At 41.8% G+C, this 19,005-nt stretch overlaps 1 protein-coding gene across 4 annotated transcripts in view; it reads left to right on the top strand.

Annotated features, from left to right (window-relative positions):
- Positions 1-18,242, top strand: part of CHFR (checkpoint with forkhead and ring finger domains) — a 41,136-nt gene extending 22,894 nt beyond the window's left edge. For all 4 annotated transcript variants that reach the window (XM_007489593.3, XM_056821956.1, XM_007489594.3 and 1 more), the window contains 8 exons: positions 1,207-1,349; positions 6,345-6,467; positions 6,685-6,768; positions 7,801-7,871; positions 9,147-9,234; positions 11,363-11,470; positions 14,973-15,045; positions 16,297-18,242. In XM_007489593.3, the coding sequence (XP_007489655.1) occupies positions 1,207-1,349; positions 6,345-6,467; positions 6,685-6,768; positions 7,801-7,871; positions 9,147-9,234; positions 11,363-11,470; positions 14,973-15,045; positions 16,297-16,339 (733 nt within the window). In that variant the 3' untranslated portion in view covers positions 16,340-18,242. The remainder of the gene's footprint in view (positions 1-1,206; positions 1,350-6,344; positions 6,468-6,684; positions 6,769-7,800; positions 7,872-9,146; positions 9,235-11,362; positions 11,471-14,972; positions 15,046-16,296) is intronic.
- The last annotated feature ends 763 nt before the right edge of the window (positions 18,243-19,005 follow it).

Genomic DNA, 19,005 nt, shown 5'->3' on the forward strand with positions numbered 1-19,005 from the left:
TTTGTCATATGTGGCTTTTTCAAATTCTCCACCATCCTAGTGCCCCCCTTCTGGTTTGTCAGTGCTCCTCTTCTGATGTGATATCTAGAACTGGACACAGCCTACTGCATGTTGGCTGACCAGTGTGGACTACGAAGGGGCTGTTATCTTTCTGGTTTTGTTCATTATGCTTTTTTGGTTAATTCAGCCAAAGAATTGATTACCTGGTTTGAGAAGTAACTACCCACTTGACTAACGTTGAGCTTACAGTGAACTAAAACCTATCATTGTTTTTCCTCTAAATTGCTATAAAATCAGTTTACTGTTGTCCTGCACTTGGATAATCTTTTGGAACCCTGATACCAGACTTTGCATTTGTTTTAAGATTATGGGGCTTTGTTGGGGCAATACTTGACCAGCTAGTAGATATCTCAACCTTTCACTGGAGTGACATGGCCAGAGCTGCACTTTGGGAAGACCAGTCTGGCATCTGCGTTCAGGGAGGGACTGGAGGGACCAGCAGGCTAGTGCAATTGTCCAGATGGGAGTTGATGGAGGCCTGTTCCAGGCTGGCAAGAATGTCAAAGTAATGAGAGAGATGTTCCAGAGGGAGAAATAATGGTACTAAGCAACTGATTTGATAATGAGGGAAAAAAAGAGGGAATAGTTGAGGGTACCCATAGGTAAGCCTGGAGGAGAGGGATGTGCTGGGAAAAGAGAAGTCAAGAATTGGGTAGCAGCGTGCATTCAATGTGGGAGAGGTTGAGTCTGAGTTGTCAGAGGGATAGCATAAAATCCATGGAAGCTGATGAGATTGCTGGGGGAAGTTGTGCAGAAGGGAGGAGAGGAAAGGCCCAGGACAGAGCCTGAGAGAACATCATAACTGGCAGGTCTGGTGTGGATGAAGAGCCAGCAAAAGAGGAGAACAAAACAGTTAGGAAGGTAGGGGCAGCAGCACCAACAACGAGCAGAGGCCTTTGGGTTCAGCCTCCCCTGGGGCTTCTGCTTGTCCAGTCAGTGCTTTTCCACTGACACACATGAGCCCTTCCCATATCTCCATTCTGGACTTAGCAGACCTGTCATGAGTAGGCCAGATAGGAGACGAAGCACAATTGATATCGGGGTCGGTTTAGGCATCTTTGTCTACAGGTCCTCCCCCCTCCCCTAAGGTGACCATTGTCTCAGAGAGGAGACTCACACACTGGCCTGAACACGTTTGTCTTTCAGCCAGCCATACATCGTGTGTCGACAGTGCCCTGGATATAGGAGGCAGGCCATGCAGCCTGTCGCCTCTCCACTGCCCTCGAGGGAAGCAGGAACCTTCGAGGTCCCCGGGGATGCCCCGTCCACATCTACCAGCTTTCCCATAGGTAAGTGACATCAGAGGAGTTCCCTGAACCTTGGGATATGCTGTCACTGCCCAGAGGCAGAGCATCTCATTTGTGTGTGTGGAGCAGCAAGAAGAGGACTGGATTTGGAGTCACAGAATTTGGTTTGAGTCCCTGCTCGGTCATTTGTCAGCTGTGTGAACATGGCCAAGTCATTTTGTCCTTTGGAGCTTTGGTTTTCTCGTCTTTAAAATGGGGATAATTATACCTGGGAGTGACTGCCTCATAGGGTTGTACAGGAAGCATTTCAGAAAAGTGAGCTATTGGAGTCAGGAAATATGGTGTTCCATAGAAGTGAATTTTCCAGGTAAATAACATTTTCCCTTTAAAATTTTAAAACTTTGTTTAGTTTAACAGTTTTAATGGAAAGCCTTCTAAAATATATTTTATACTTCTTTGCCTTCATGAAGAGGATATCCTAGCCCTAAATCCTACAATCTAATTTAACTAACTCTCGATGACCTATCCCAGTGCTGGGTTTGTTTCTGCTTCCTTCTGGTTGTCACTGTCACTCCTCACTCCCTTCCATAGTAGTCCCTCCACATTCCTTCCAGCCTGCTGTTTCTGGTCTGCTTTGTGCTTTAAACTCAAAAGCATCAAGAAAATGGCCTAGGCAACTAAATCCAAGGCTAATGGTACTGTTTAATCCCAAAGCATCCCTTTGGGTGGGAGTGAGGGGAATAATAAGTAATTGCCACCAGACCCATTTTTCACCCTTCTAGGTTTTAATCTTCAAACTCAATAAGAAGGAACACCCTCTTCTTCCCTTCATTAGAATTCCCCTGAAAAAAGAAGGGTTATGATAGATGGTTCAGGGAGAGAGTTCAAGTCATCAGGATAAATAATAATATAATGATATTATATAATAATTTTTATTATGATATAAAATGGGGGCTTCCAAACTGCAGCCCCCAGAGGCCATTTATCCAGCCCCCACTGTACTTCTGGAAGGGGCACCTCTTTCATTGGTGGCCAGTGAGAGGAGCACAGATTTATCCACATCCTGTGCTTCTGGAGTACACCTGTACAAGGTGTGACAGGCCCATCACAGCCAGCTCTGCAGCCTCTGCTATACTGGAGAGTGGTATATAGTGTCACAGGCCCAGCACTGCCTCCAGTACTATATACAGGCATCAGATAGCAGTGATCTGGCCCTTCAATGGTCTGAGGGACAGTGAACTGGCCCCCTGTGTAAAAAGTTTGGGGACCCCTGTTATAAAATGATAAATAATAATAAATGTTTAGGTGATTAGTTAATAAAACACACAAAGAAGTTTCTGAATAGCTCTCTTTAATTCTAAAGTAATACTTTTCTTGTGATAAAAGTAAAAATTTTAATCATTTTTTGCCCAACCCCTTTTCCTCCAACATCTGTCCTTGGTGAAAATATAGGAGTGGAGGTCAAAGGCGGTTGGGGAACACCAATCAGAATTCAGTTCAATTCAACAGACATTTAGTACTTGCAGTATGGAGAGCACTGAGCTGGGCCCTGGGGGAGAGAAGTTTTGGCTCCTGCCTGTATAGAACAGTCCAAGGGGGCATGGGGCTCCTCAGGATAACTGTGTTGATGAGTGTATGAGAAAGGTACAAAGAAAGGTGAGGAGAGGCAAGGACTGTAAAGAGTGAAGGGCTTCTTGCTCGGGGGCCAGCAGCTTGAGGAAGAAGGGGCCTTCAGCCATTGCAGCCAGAGGGCATTCCAGACTTGGAATCAGCTTGAACAAAAGTAGTAGGAAATTCAGGGCACGTTATAGCAATAGTAGTACTGATAAATGGCATTTATTAAAGCAATTTAAGGTTAACAGTTAACACGTTATCTCGTTTGATCCTCATGAGAGTCCTGTGAGGCAGCTACTACAGGTGTTATTATCCCCATTTTACAGATGAGGAAACTGAGGCTCAGAGAGGTTAAATGACTTGCCCACAGTCATACAGCTAGTAAATATCAGAGGCGGGATTCGAGTCCAAGTCTCTGCTAACTCCAAGTCCAGCACTCTTTCCACTGTGCCGTTCTGTGCAGGGATGGTAAGTAGTCCAGTTTGGGCAAAGCTGAGATCATATGTAAGGGGAGCCCCATGAGATAAGATGAATATGTGGAGGGCCTGAAGCAGGAGGATAAGGAGGATAAACCTGGTTCTATTGATAGCAGGGAGCTATGGAAGAGCTTGGGGAATAACAGGCATGTTGATAAAATGAATCTGGCAACTGGGCAAAGCTCCATCACAAATGGGGAGCTCTATTGGAAAGTCAGTTGCAGAAGTGCAAGGCAACACATATGCCCTGAGATGAGAGATCATGAAGGCCCCTCAACCAGTGAGGTGACCAGTGCTAGTAGAAGGGCCTGAGGGAAGGGTGGAGGGGTCAGCAAAAGAGAGCATCAGGGTTTCAAAAAGAAAAGAACTATAAATAGGATAAAAGTGAAGAAATCTGAAAAGGTGATCTTTGCAAAAGTGGGCAGGATAATAAACTCTCTTTTGGACTTACTGAGTTTTTGAGTTGCTAATAGATATCCTGGTAGAATTGAACTATGGGCAGAAATGAAACTTGGGTGAGAAGGAAGGGTCAGAGTCATTTGCAGAGATGATGTGGATGTGATGATAATTGAGTAGATGAGACAGCTGAGATAGAGAAGAAGAGAAGGCTGAGGACAAGACTCTCAAGCACACTCACTTGAAATGGTTAGGAAGGTGAGCCCAAATACACCTGGGAGCAGCCTAGACAGCAGCTCTAGCCTCAGTAGGCACAGCTGTCTTCTTGCCCACTATCTGTTGGGAAATCAGAGCTGAGCTCCTTAAGAAATGTCTGTTACATAAATGAGGCACACATATGGCTGAAAGTCTCGGGATTTCCTGTGAGGAAGAGTGTGTTGTATTAACACCGTGGCTTTCTTTCTCACAGCTCTGGGAGTCATCCATTAGAGTCCCTTTCCCCCATGTAAATAGATCCCCCCTTTCTTTTTTAGGTAGATGTTCTTTAGACATTCCAGAATTTTACAAGGAACCAGAGTCAGGACATTTGCCTTTCTCTACCTCTATAGTACCTCTCCTGTTCTCCATGCTCTTTCATAGGTCACTAACAGTCACTCAGCAGTCACATCTTCCAATTCTTTCCTTACACAGGGTGACTTTGTGATCTGAACTCATCAAGGGCATCTAGGCCTCACTTACAGTCTCCCTGCTTATCTTGGACCTCATCTCCCCATTACTCATTTCCATTTCTTTCTAATCCAGTCATCATTCTCTCTGGCAAGCAAACAAAAGCAAACTTCAAGTTAAGCACTTCTCCCTTCCCTTCCTCTTCTTCATAGGCCATTCTTTGATCTTTTCTCCCAAGAGAGCCTAAAAAAATATGCTGCTATTGTTACCTTTCTTTACCAGCCTTAACTTATGTAGAGCTTTGCTAAAATCTAGGCAGTATCTGGCTGTGCTCAGTTTTTCACAACTTTCCTACCACAAATTCTCAGATAGAATGGACATTGTTTTCTTTCAGAGGTTCCACCATCATTTCCATTTCGGTGACCATTCCATTTCTTCCTTCTTGGTTCCTCTTTTCAACCAACTGTTCCCTTCCCAAATGCATTTTTTTGTTGGTTTTTAAAGAAACTGTCTTCTGGCAACAATCTTGAAGACTACACTTAGACTCCTAAGGTCTTTCATTACTCAACCAAGACACATCTTCATCAGCAGAGCCTTCTAGGGTCCTTCTTTCAGGATTACCAGAGGGAGCTCATGGTCATCTGATTGGACAAGCTTTTGTGGTTCTCTCCCATATCTCAGATGCACAGCCCAGGAAGACAACAGCTCTCTTGTTTTTCTCTGATTGACAAAGAGCTATCTTAGGACCACCACTAGTGTTTTCTTCTGAATCTTAATGACAGTAGCACCTGCAATGAAAACCTATGTCTTCATTCCTTCTAGGAGACAGATAGCTCCCCTTCTTCAGATAGAACCTCCTGGGTTTTCCTTAGATCTGAATCTTCAATCTTGAGCTCCTTATTCCTTTTCTCTTCCTCACATCCAGTCTTCTGATACACGTCAGAATGCACCTCTGCTTCTTCATTTGACTGTTACTTTGTTTTTACATTGAAGCACTTCCATTTTTTAAAAAGGAACATTTCATCCTGCCTAGTAGCTGGAAAGTGGAAAGGCACTGTGAACCTGATTATCTCTCTGCCAGGAGGGATATGATCCTGCACTTTGCGCCTCAGTGAAAAAATGAGTAGGTCAGGGCCCATGGCAGAAGGACAGACATTTATGCAGTCCACTGAATGTTCTCTTACTTGCTTTTGCCTAACGGTGGGGTGCACAATGTGTGTTCAGATATTTGTAGAATGAAGTCAGGTTCTCTGATCCATTATGGTGTTTGTAGATTATGCAGGTCATTTTCCACATTTGAAGGAAAAAAGTATCTCGTACCTTGGTAGGATGTGATTTGTTTTCTTGGCTTAAAACTTAATTTTTTTAGCCCATTCATTCCTTTATGTGTACCAGGAGAATAACTCCTGATATTAGGTGATGAGAATCAGATTTCTGGACCCTGAGTTCAGTGAGCATTCATTAAGCCCTTGTATACAAGGAATGGTGTTGAGTGCTATGGGACAAAGATGAATAAGCTACAATTGCTACACTCAAGAAGCTCACAGTCTGTAAGGAAAATAAATCAGTTGTCAGCTCATGAATGCAGATTGGTGTGTGGTACGGCCACAGGAGAGGTATAAGCTGTTGGAAAGGATGTGGGGAGGGAAAGGGCATGCTCATATATGGAGGACATCAAGAAGCACCGGCAGTCACTGGTGCCTTGAAGGAGAGGGATGTCCATAGGTGTGTAATAGGGTGGGGAGGGGACTTTAAACTCAGGAGGATAATGATTGGAAGCAGCAGAGGCAGGGAGGTGGAAAAGGGCAGGCGTATGGTCCAAGGACAGCGCTGCCTCGGGCTTCAGTGGGCCTTTTGTGCTCAACCCTGACTCTGTGTGATCCAGCCGCCCAGGACTACGTGTGCCCCTCCCAAGGAAGTCACGCCATATGTACTTGCTGTTTCCAGCCCATGCCGGACCGAAGAGCTGAGCGGGAGCAGAACCCGCACATTGTCGCCCCACAGCAGTGTAAGTGAGGCTGCTCATCGATCTAGGGAAAGGGGCTTGGGAGGAGGGACCTGAGCTTCCCTGTAGCCTTTACCTAAAGGCCAGGTCTTGGGCATCATGTGAACGCCATCCAGGGCCTCCCTGGGTGGGTCTGATTTCTATGGCCTGCCCAGGCCTGCTGCTGGCTTCAGGGCTGAGCTTGCGGGGCATCTGATGTGTTTTCCTTTTGTGTCTGCAGGTGCTGTGTGCTCACAGCCCTTCTGCCACCTCTACTGGGGCTGTACTCGGACAGGCTGCTCAGGCTGCCTGGCACCATTCTGTGGTAATGACAGAGCTAAGCAGTCCCTCCTGACAGGCTTTTCCTTTTGTATTTTCTCTATGGGCTGAGGGTATCATCAGTCAATTTGTACACATTTATTAATAGCCACTAATCACTGTGGGTACAATGAAAAGTCAGACAGTTCCTGTCCTCAAGGAGCTCCTAGTCCAGTGAGGGAGACAACATACAGAGAATTTTGTGTAAACAAGCCACATCCAGGATCGTGAGAGACATTCAACACAGGGACGGCACTAAGATGGAGAGAGGTGGGCAAGGCCTCCCATAGAGGGTGGGATTGAAGTCAGGAGATGACAGTGAAGAGGATCTTCTATGATATCATCACAGATGGCCAAGAAAAGGGGAAATTTGCATTTGCTGATGAGTTAGATTCCCATCTTCATCTCTTTGACCTGTTACACTGTCTCTGCTGACACCATGCCTTGTTGTGGTGTGGTAACGATCCTGGATTTTTGAAGACCTTATGTCTGCTAAGCACAGACATGGGCAGGTCTTTTCAAGGCAGAAAGCCTTCTGACACCATCCCTGTGACAAGAATCCAACCTAGAGGTTCATAGAGGCTTATAGCCAGCTCATGGCTTTGGAGTCATGGCAGTTCTCCAGATCATCTGCTGAGACTCTACTGACAAATCAAAAACTTTCTATGTTGAAGGCATCTGTGAGAATTAACAGATTTGTCAGAAATCAGCCAGGGTGGGGTTTGTAATTTGGGAAATCATTAAGTTTAGATTAAAATGGACTCCACTTGTTTTAAGGGGAAAAAAGTAGCCCTAGAACTAAACATAAATGCATGATACTTTTCAGACCTTCACAGTCTCAGAGGGGTTTATGAAGGGCCTGGAAGGGCTCACATAGTAGAGTGAGAGGGTCAGGGAAGTCACTTGTTTTCATTATGTGCTTGGCTTCATTTTATCCTGCGATTATTCTGTCCACAATTATTGGGTAATTGCTTCTCTTCTATCTAGCTGAGCAATAATTTTAAGATATTTAAGAATATGTTTTCTCCCTTCTCAACAGAGATAAATCTTGGTGAAAAATGTTTAGATGGTGTACTAAACAACAACAACTATGAATCGGATATCCTAAAGGTATTACTTTGTTTTAAACATAGCTTATAAGGACAACATGATGTGAAAAATAAAAGTATCTAGTAGTCGCCGTCAAAGAAAAGCAAACGTAGAAAGTCACTCTAAATTGATTAAGTTATATTTATAGCTATATGTAGACCTGTTGCTTCTTTGGCACTTGTGCCCCTTCTCAACTTGCCACCCAAGAATGTCTTTGTTAAATTTGTAACAGTTTGTATTTACTAATAAGTAAATGCAATCAGTAGCCAGACTTCAGTTTTGTGCCCTTGATCTGAATTAAGAACTGTGGTGTATTAGAATGTGGAAGTAGTTTCCCACAAAGCCAATTCAGAGCTCTCATTCTTGGCTGAAATGTTGAATTTTAATATGACAATCTTGACTCCCTAACGATTCATCAGTATATTCTTTAGGAACCAAAGGCACATTTATCCTGCCAGATTCCTATTAAAGGCAAAGAGCTATCAATCACTGATCAATAATATAACATCTTGTTTTCCAAAGGAAGCATGTGAGATTTGATAGCTTTCTAATAAAGGATGTGTTAGTTTTAAGCTTGTACTAGAGATCTCTATTGCTGTTTATTATGTAATAATAATGTAAATTATGTAAAAATAATGTAAATTATCAAGTGGACGTCATTGAGATGGTGGCATAGGAATTGATTATGTCCATTTTAAAGCTGAGCTTGAGAGAAGTACAGTTGGCTGGTGACATTTAGCAGTTGTGTTTGAGGCAGGATTCTCATCTAGGACTTCCTGACTTCAGGCCTAGCGCTAATCACATGGCCAGTATTGAGGACTATTTGGCACCCTTTTTAGCATAGATGATTCATTTGACTAAAAAAAATTGCAAAATCTTCATCTGGGACTCAGAAGAACTGGCAAGTCCCTGAGCTTTCTAAACTTCAGTCTTGGCTCTGGCCTAAAGTAGGAATCCCACACAGAGACAGATCTCAACCCAAGCTGCCAGAAAATGAAGTTCACAGCTTTGGTCAACAAAACTCCTGTCATTGGTCTCAGCCCTCGGATGATTAGATTGGTCCATTCCCATCATGACTGTAGCTCTGACTGTGGCCATAATAGACACAGTACAATGCTTAGTTTTAGAGCCATCCAGCTCTCAGGTCACTTTAGCTCTTTATTCCCCTCCCTCCCTCCCTCCCTTCCTCCCTCCCTCCCTCCCTCCCTTTCTTCCTTCCTTTCCTTCATTCTCTCTTCTTTTTCCCCTTCTCTTTCCTTGTGTGATATATAACAGGCTTTTCTCCCCTCCCTACAGAATTACTTAGCATCCAGGAACTTGACATGGAAGAACGTGTTAAATGAAAGTCTACTGGCTCTTCAGAGGGGTCTCTTTCTCTTGTCAGGTGAGCTTCTCATTCTTGTACCATGTTAGACTCTTGCTTCCAGGAGGAAGGATGGTGAATGATCAGAGAATCCCCTGACTTCAGTGCTCGTCTCCTCTCACAAGGCATGCGTAGCATTCTATCACATTTGGTGCAATCAGGTATGTATATGGGCTGGCTTCTGTTGTTTTCTGAATTTTCAGAACTACAGCCTTTGCAAATCTTGGCAGAATTAGTCCCAGTAGGTAGGAATATCTCCAGGAATATTTAAAAATCTCAAATAAATTGTTTTTCCGGCCCACATAGCCTATGTCAGGACCTTCCTCCCTAACAGGGAAAACCCTGGGACATGCTTCTGCAGAACAGGATTATAGTGAGAGAGAGTGATTGCAGAAAAGCTGAAGAGTTTCATTCCAGGGCACACTGTTCTTTGGGGAAAGAGACTACACAAGAAGTTAGTGGACCAGATTAGCCATGTAAGGGCACATGTCAAAACAGTCTGATCCCTATTCTGTTGGGTCCCCAAGCCTGGCTAACTAGGCTATGCCATAAGGGTAGGCAGCAAGAATAATCTTCATCTACCATTCCCCCTTATCAATCAGTCATCATGTGTATTTGAAGTGCCCACTAGTTGAAGGCAATTGGGTTATACAGTGGACAGAGCACTAGGCCTAGAGTGAGAAAGATCTGAATTCAAATCCAGTTTCAGGTATTAATAGCTATATGACTCCAGGCAAGTCACTTAACTTCTGTTTGCCTTTCCCTCATTTGTAGAATGAGGATATTAATAGCACCTACTTCCCAGAATTGTTTGATGATCAAATGAGCTCATAACTACAAAGCACTTAGCACAGTGAGTATAATCTAAGTGTTAGCTAATATAATGATATATGCCAGCCATTGTGCTTGGGCTGGGGTACAAAGACAAAAATCAAACAGGGCTGCCTTAAGGAGCTTTTGCTCTGGAGAAGGAGTCTACAGAATATCAGTCTTCATGCTGAGGTCTGTACTTAAGACATACAAATACAGGTAACCATTGGGGAGAACCTGCTGGCTGGGGGACATGGAGGGCCTTCAAGAGGACACTCTTGAGGGAAGCAACAATTCAGGAGTCAAGGATCTGCCTGGAGACCCTTCTGGATGTGGAAAAGCAAAGAGGGGGAAGAGATGCAAGGGTAAGCAGATAGAGCAGTATGTCCAACTTATAGGGACATGTAAGACTTCCCAGTCAGAACGGACCTTCAGTGCTAAACTGAAGGGTTTGTATTTGCTTGGAGAATTACCGGGAGCCACTGCAGTTTTTAAGGAGGGTGCATAATAAGGAAGGTCTCACTTTTGCTTCAGGAACATCACTTTGGCAGCTGCATGGAGATGAATTAGAGTAGGAAGAGACCAGAAGCAGCAGGGGCAGCTAGATGGCACAGTGGATGGAGTGCCAGTCCTGAAATCAGGAAGGCTTACCTTCCTGAGTTCAAATTTGGCCACAGACACTCACTGTGACTTTGGGCAACTAAGTCACTTAATCCTGTTGGCCTCAGTTTCCTCATCTGCAAAATGAGCAGGAGAAGGAAATGACAAACAACTCCAGTGTCTTTGCCAAGAAATCCCCAAATAGGGTCACAAAGTGTCAGACACAACTGAATCAACTAAACAACCACTAGCACAATGCCTGGCACATAGTAAGCATAATGTAAATGTTAGGTATTATTATTATCATCACTTAAAACTGCTTTTTTCAAATAATAAAACCTAGATTTTTATATAGAGCTTTAAACTTTATAAAGGGCTTTACAGATGTTATCTCATTTGATCTTCACAAGAACCATGGACAGGTAGGTTTTATTGTTATCCCCATTTTAGAGATGAGGAAACAGGCTTGGGGAGATGCAGTCATGTCCTCTGAGTCCCACAGCTAATAAGTACCTAAGGCTGAATTTGAACTGGGTTTCCTGATTCCAGGCCTAGTGCTTTCTCTTCTGTGATGCCTGACTGCATATTCTTGAGGCTTTAGTCACTAAAGTGATATTATTTTACCATTGAATCAATGCTATTTGTGATTTTCCAGTAAGCAAGATGACTGATGCTTGGTGAAACAGCACATTGCTTGAAGATTGTATCTTCGTGTTGTTTATAAAGATTTCTTTTCTAGATTACAGAATTACTGGAAACACTGTGCTGTGTTATTGTTGTGGCCTACGCAACTTTCGAGAGCTTACATATCAGTACAGACAGAATATCCCTGCTTCAGAATTACCAGGTGAGGAAAATTGCCTCTGTACAATAGAAGGTACTATAAAGGATAATTTTATAATTGTGACTTAATATCTAAATTAATTATTGGTCGCCATGGGATATCCCAAATAATAAAATACCCAAGTCAGCTGGAAATTATGGTGATTTTAATTAATAGAGAAGGAATTAAGGAGAAGAGAGAGAGAGGAAAGAGTTAATTTAAACTGCTTTGGCTCACGATGAGCCAGGGAGGAGTTAAAGGCCTTGGCCAAAGGGGCCTCCCCAGAGCCCAAGGCAAAAGGAAGTCAGTCTTATAACTCACCACGAGACTGTCTCAAGGAAGCTGTCTGAGGGAGCTCCTCCAGGCTTGAGTTTCAGGATTGAACTGGTGCCCAGGCTGTTCACAGGAAGTGATCAGCCAGGTGCACCTCTCTGGGGAAAAAGACCAAAGAGAGGAAGTGACGCGCCCTATATAGACGGTTTTACATCACTTTCCTGCATCTTACCTGTACCAATGGTAGCTTAGCTTGACTTAGGACAGCCCAGGGGTCTGTCAGCTAGTTCTGCACATGTCTATCAAAGACCATCCTCCTAGATACTTAATCCTTAAGTATGGGTGCAGACATTCCTGACCTTGTTAGACTAAGTAGGGTGGAACAATGTAGAGTTCACAAGACATTCCTGATTCTGTTAGTCCAAATATTTCCATTGTTACAATCAGGAGGTAGCTAAATCAAATCTCCTAAAGTATGGTCAAAGTAGGGTGGAGTAATTTTAAAGTTCACAATCTCCCCTGATGATCACTGGGAGACTAGTCTCCCCATTGATCATTTAATGTAATCATCTTGTAGTCCTAAAGGACTTCTAACTACATATGTATACAATATTCAATTTCTAAGAGGAAATTGCAATAGTTAAGGAGGAATAGAAAAGAGAGAAAACAAAACCAATGTTTTGCTAGGTGCTTTGACAAAAAGCCAAATTAGAGGACAGTCCCCTTTTGGCATAAGAGTATACATTCACAATAAATGTTCAATCAAACTTCAGTTCAATCAACCACATCCAAAGTTAGTTCTGGATCTTCTTGATGTAGTATAGGTTTTCTGGCATCTTTCTGCAGCAGTTCATTCTCTGGATTTAGGAGTTATCAAGCTTCTTCCTTGAAGATCTTTATCAAACAGAAATTCAAAATATTGGATTTTTATTAAAATACAATCCCCCCTGAAGTGGGTGTTAAAAAACATCCAGTTCAGCTTAGGATGCAATGTTGAGTTATGGGGGTGTATGAGTCAATTATCAAAAGAGAAAAACAACCAAAAACATAAGGAAAGGGAAAAAAATGGAAAGACAAAAAATAATTCAAAATAGGCCCTTATTTGAGTTTAATAAATTTCTAACAAGCCCTTGTATAGGTCCAATTTAAAGTAGTTTCTATCCCACAAGTCTGTAGGACAGAATGCAGTACTATTTCACTTACCCATTTGCAGCCAAGACTACAGAAAGTTGACATACTATAAGAAGAAAAGGAACTAGAATTTTATTTTGATAGGGAAGTGTCATTCCCTGGTCTGATTTTTTTGTCATTCTCAGGGATATGAGGAGCCAGGATGATAGTTAAATTTTGGTACTTGTCTGAGTACTTCACAAAGAGTGTAGATACAAGGAAGTCCTACAACTTAACATATCAAGTGTCGCAACCTCAAGTCTCACACTAGTTTTTTCTATGTGCTCTTTTTGGCACTATTCAGGTTAAGTCTGTGCCCCTTGTTTTTATCCCATTCCTAGAATCAGACACAAACATTAATCACAGTCCCATATGTGGCAGGTTCCCACAGTTTAAAGCTTTTGGGAATGCATTGATATTATAGCAAGTATGTGTGTATATATATATATATATTAAACTTATGTTACTGCAGAAAAAATAATATTAGTTGTATGTATCTTTAGTATAAGAAATGAGAAAAAAAGGGGAAAAATCAAATATTCTAATCAAAATAAAAGAAAAGCAATAATAAAAATAAGGGGGGAAAATCAGGAATTCAATGTGTTCTCAAAAAACAGCATCTACTTGTCAATGGATTATTATCTCCAATGCATGTGAATAGGATACAGTCAATCAATCTCAACAGAAGATGCTCTCTTCACATGTGAGCAATGAATCCAAGAGACCTTCTCTCCAATCTTTATAGATGTTGGAGTAGTTAACATTTGGAATGGCCCTTCTCAGGAAGGCTGAGTTTCTCCAGTGTGCTGGAAATTCTTAATATATACTTTGTCTCCTGGGTTCAGGTCATGAAGTGAAAAGTCTAGTGGTCCAGCTTGTACTGTAGCTTCGGATTCATGGAGTTCATGCAGTTTGTGCTGTAATTCCTGTATATAGGAACCAATAGTAGTATCTCCCCCTAATAGTGATGTATATGCAGGGGAGAAAGGCTTAGCCTGTAAAAATGGAGATTTTGAACCCTAGACTTCAATCCCCAGAATTCCTTGGTATTTCCCAGAATTCCCTATAATCTCACCTGAGTCCCCACATTGGTGAGATCACAATTGGTATTTAACTGGCAGTAAGGCTTCCCATATTCTCTTCTCTTCCTTCCTTACAATGATGTACCAAGTATAGTGGTAAGCTAAGTGTAGGGATTTTAAATGGGCTAATTAGCCATGGGCACGTGGTTTTTATTTTGTATATTCTTTATTCCTTGATTTCTAATGATCCTTAATAAACCTCATAAAATATAATATTTTTATTATTAGAGATATAATTTTAAATTTAATAGAACTTGTTTTTAAGAGCTACTCGGGGCAGCCAGGTGGTTCAGAGGATTAAGAGACAGGCCAGGAGATGGGAAGTCCTGGGTTCGAATGTGCTTCGGACCCTTTCTAGCTTTGTGACTCTGGGCCAGTCACTTAACTCCCATTGCTTAGACCTTACCCCTCTTCTGCCTTGGAACCAGTACATAGAACTAATTCTCAGCTCGAAGGTAAAGGGTTAAAAAAAAGTTACTAAGGTAGAGTTCTTGCCCTTTGGGCTAAACTGAAACCAGGACAAAGTCAATTATAAGAAAAAGCTTACAGCTGTGGGGATAAGAATATTTGAAAATTGCCCCTCCTGCTTTAATGACAGCTTCTCAGAGTCTTCCTCTGTATCAATACCAGTAAAAATAGCATTTCTCATTCTTTCTTTTAAAAACTACATTCTGTCTTTGAATCAAAGGCAAGAGAGCAATAAATATTAGGCAAATAGGGTTGTGACTTGCTCAGGGTCACAGCGCCTGAGGCCAGATTTGAACTAGGTCCTCCCAATTTGAGGCTTGGTGCTCTATCCACTGTGCTAATAGTGTTTTTCAATATTGGAAATGAGATGGTTTTGTTTCTTTTATTGTGGCTTGGTGAAATGTTTTGACAACCATTTGATGAAATTGCCTTGGAAGCTAGGAACCAAGTTGGTACTAATGCTGATGTTCTTCAGAAAGCCCCACTCTGCTGTAGAGCAGCCATTAAAGCAGAATCTTTGGCCTCTTTTGCAGGGACTGTAACTTCTCGTCCTGATTGCTATTGGGGGCGCAACTGCCGGACTCAGGTTAAAGCACACCATGCAATGTGAGTGACAAAGTCCATGTTTTAATGGAATATGTATGTAAAGTAGTTGTTGTAAGTGCATGATTGCTGACTTTCAGTGACAGGTGAGCATTTGTTTTCTAAAATACAAAATTTGGGGTCAAGTCTGGGAAATACTATTTATTAGACAGAAAAGATGAGAGATATAACAATTTTAGTAAAACTGAGCAAAGATCAGAAGAAAAAGTACATCTCTCCCTATCTAGACTGTCATTTACCTTTCCACATAATTGCTGAAGAAATATCTTTGATGAAAAGGTTTCATCTATGACCATCTTTTATATACATATAAAATTTTTAACCCTTATCTTTCAGGTGGAGTTAAATGACTTGTCTAGGCTCTGAGGCCAGATTTGAGCTCAGGTCCTACTGCTCTATCCGTTGTGCTGCCTAGCTGCCTCTATGACCAGCTAATATTAAGGAAAATTCTTTCAACTTGAAACCCAGTCTAGGCTGCTTAACAGAAATTCACCATGATTGCTGACCTAATTTCAGATATTTGCCCTGTCTTAGTTATACAATGGAATTTCCATCTGTGACTGACAGTAAGCACAGAAAGAGTAGGAACTTCCAGAAATGGGTGGCTAACTTGGACTTATAGCTTGAAACAGCTGAGGAAGGGCTTAGAGAACCTCCTATCTTCTCAGCACAAAGAAGCAGGAATTAATTGTTTGATCTCTGAAGTTGTAGTAGAGGTCAATGGAACAAATACAGTTTACTTTCCACATTTTGCAATGGGATCTAGTGTTTTGAGGAACACATCTGTTTTATATATAGGCACATCTCTGTGGTGGTCAGCCTTTAAGACAGGGATAGAGGTAGGCAAAAGCTTTGGGTTGTCAGGTTGGTGATTTGAACAGAGAACTCTTCTTTTTTTTCAGGCCCTCATTTCCCCCACTCTACCCACCCTGTTTGTGTCATGCATGTCTTTGGCATCTTGCTGGAAGAGCTTTGGACAGAATTAGTTCATCTTAATTCTTAAAGGGGCAGAATCCAGATAAATGATTGCTAGAGAATCTGGATTAGTTATTGCTGGTCTCTGTCCATACACACCATTAGAAAGCTTCTGGAAACTTGAACTAATAGGTCCTCAGCTCTTGAAGCCATAGGAGGAGGGTATCCTTGAACCTTACCCAGCCAGCTGTAGTTCTGTGACATCTGTGGGCTTTCAGAGTTGATCTGATTCAGTGTGTGGCATCTTCTTCTATAATTTGAAAATGTTTCTCTTTGCAGGAAATTCAATCATATTTGTGAACAAACACGCTTCAAGAACTAAGCCTTCAAGTACTGAACGTCTTGGATATTTTGTATGTCAAAACAAAAAAAAAATTTAAGACCTCAAATACTGAACATTAATGTTTTCAGGGCATTTTTTAAGTTCCCTCTTGGAGGGGAGTTGGCTATTTCTGCATCAGGTACTGGTATGATTTTTTAATTTGTAGAGCTTTACACTTGAGTAAGATCTTTTTAAAATAACCTGACAAGTGAGCATTGCATGGTTGTGTCTGGGAGGCATGCCATTCCTGTAGCAGTGGTGGTGGCAGCAGCAGACTGGAAGATGCACTCAGGACGGGCAGGAATGACCCAAAAGACATGAGACATTCTGAGGCCAAGTATTTGTCGTGCATCAGAGTTAAAACCATTATTGTCAAAGGATACAATTCACCACCACCACCACCCCAATCTGTCAAGATGAGAGCCTCATTTTATTGTTTCTACCTTCACCAGAACAGTTGTTAAATCAGGAATCCCTTTTTATTGAGAATTTCATATGGCAAAAAAAGTCAAAATTATCAAAATACACTGTTTCCTTGTTGCTTAAGAAAAAGAAGCAAATGTTTACAGCCCGTAGGGCATGCCTAGTTCTTTGCTGTAGGAAAAACAGTTTGATTTATATACATGTGTGCGTGTGCATTCATGGTTTAGATTAGTCAGTCTGGTGCTTTTTGTTTCTTATTAGAATTAAATCTCACAAGCAGCACAAATAATATAATGTATCATTTATAAACCAGTTAGAAGTTGGGATACTGTCCTTTGTATAGGAAATGCTCTCTGTATGTGTATACGTGTGTGCGTATGTGTGTGTATGTGTGTTTCTAGACTTTCAAAATCACATGAAAGACCAAACAGTGTCACTGGCACAGATGGGTGCCATTGTTTCTGAACACGTGGCTGTCTCATTCCATCTTTAGTATACTGTGACTCTGGCATATGCCCCTTACCATTGCCACAGGGAGGGTGCAACACATGGCTTCTTCTTATAAGAAACAAATGTTTGTCCCAAGAGAGAAGGCCTTCCACATGCTTTAAGTTTGACGGCCAAAAACAAGAACCCTACTATTTTCAGAAAATATTTTTTTCACTGAGCATTAGAGATGGGTGTTTCCTCAGCTGCATTATTCTCTCTGGAGTCAACTTCAACAAATTGTTATTGAGTGCCTACTATTATGGCAAGGCACAGGGTCCCATTGTGGAGACAGAATCAAAAGTAGGAAACACTCCTGCTGTTTAGGGGCTTACAGTTGGCACCTCATCTTGGCTCTCAGGAGAGAAAGCGAGGTGAGAAGGTGAGCTATTCCAGGCACCCCCCAATGAGGCACTGTCTAGAGGGCCTAGGATTTAGCTCAACCCACTGCATAGTCTGAATCTGTTTGGGCCAAACTACATTACCACCATAGTTCTTGCATTTAAATTATGCTTCCTGTTTAGCCAAATTGATAGTGGTAGTCTCTCGGTGACCGAGAATGACAATTGTCTTTGTGCATTATCATCTATTGATGTACCCTCATGTGGCTTTGAAGTCCAAAATTGATACTTTAGTGAAAAAGGACACAGGATACACTGTTCCAAGTCTTGGAGATCTTAGAATAGGGGAGGGATGAGTTGGGTTCACATTTTATTCTGCTTTTTAGAGTCCTCAAAGCATCCCAAATTAGGTACTCCATTATTCCACTTAAAGCACTGACTGTAGTTTGCATTCCCAATGCCAGTGGTCTAGAACTTCATACTGGACTCTGTCCAACTTGTCTCCCTGTTCAGAAATCCCAAGCAGTGGCTTGTGTGTGTGCGCACCAATTTAGAGCTTCCTTCAGACCAGTAGGCAGCAATTTCATAGCAGCCATTGTTTCCTACTTGCCCTGGTATCTTTTGCATTAGAATTAAATGTTTATCTGGACTTATACTTGAACTATTGTTTTATGTAAAGCATATGTTGCTACTCCTTTGTTTTAAATAACTGATTTCTATTTTGTCAGTAACCATTTCCCTGAAAACCTGCAAGTTATTATCTCTTCTCAGGAATATCATATCCTATTGTCTTGCTTTTTGGTGCAGCTTATATTGATGGAGGAAGTTCCTTTCTGTTATAGTACAGAAATGTGCTTATTATTTCCTTCTTCTCCCATTTGTACCAATATGCTTTTCAAAGGAATTTGTGTGACTAGCTTGCTATGCTTCCACTACTGCTAAAGAATGAATGTTGGCATCCCACCTGAAGCCACTTTGGTTTGTGCTCCAATTGCTGTAAGGTTTTGCCTATAAGTTGATCTTGGAGGCTGAGTCACCATCAATACACAACCCGAATCTCAGAGCTTCCTTAGGTCACACACTCCCCACTTTCTCTTCCTTAGAAAATATAAATCTGCTTTTCTCTGCATAAGGTTGAAGTGAGTGCAGCAGGACAGTTATATTGGATCTGGAAATGCTGAACCAAAGGGGAACCTAGAAACTAAGTTGTGATGAGAGACTAAGCACAGGGGTAGGTAGAACATTATTTTTTTTATCCTTGTTTTACTTTTTCCATATTATTCATTTTTGTAATTGAAAAATTAGTATACTCTTAACCGGACTCCTTTCAATGAAATTGTCCAGATTCCTGTCTGCAAGACTGGTTATTGAAGGTGATTGTTTCAGAAAGGCAGCTGAAAAAGTATAGCTGGTTCA

The sequence above is a fragment of the Monodelphis domestica genome, chromosome 3 (assembly GCF_027887165.1).
Source record: "Monodelphis domestica isolate mMonDom1 chromosome 3, mMonDom1.pri, whole genome shotgun sequence".
In the NCBI taxonomy this organism is placed as follows: domain Eukaryota; kingdom Metazoa; phylum Chordata; class Mammalia; order Didelphimorphia; family Didelphidae; genus Monodelphis; species Monodelphis domestica.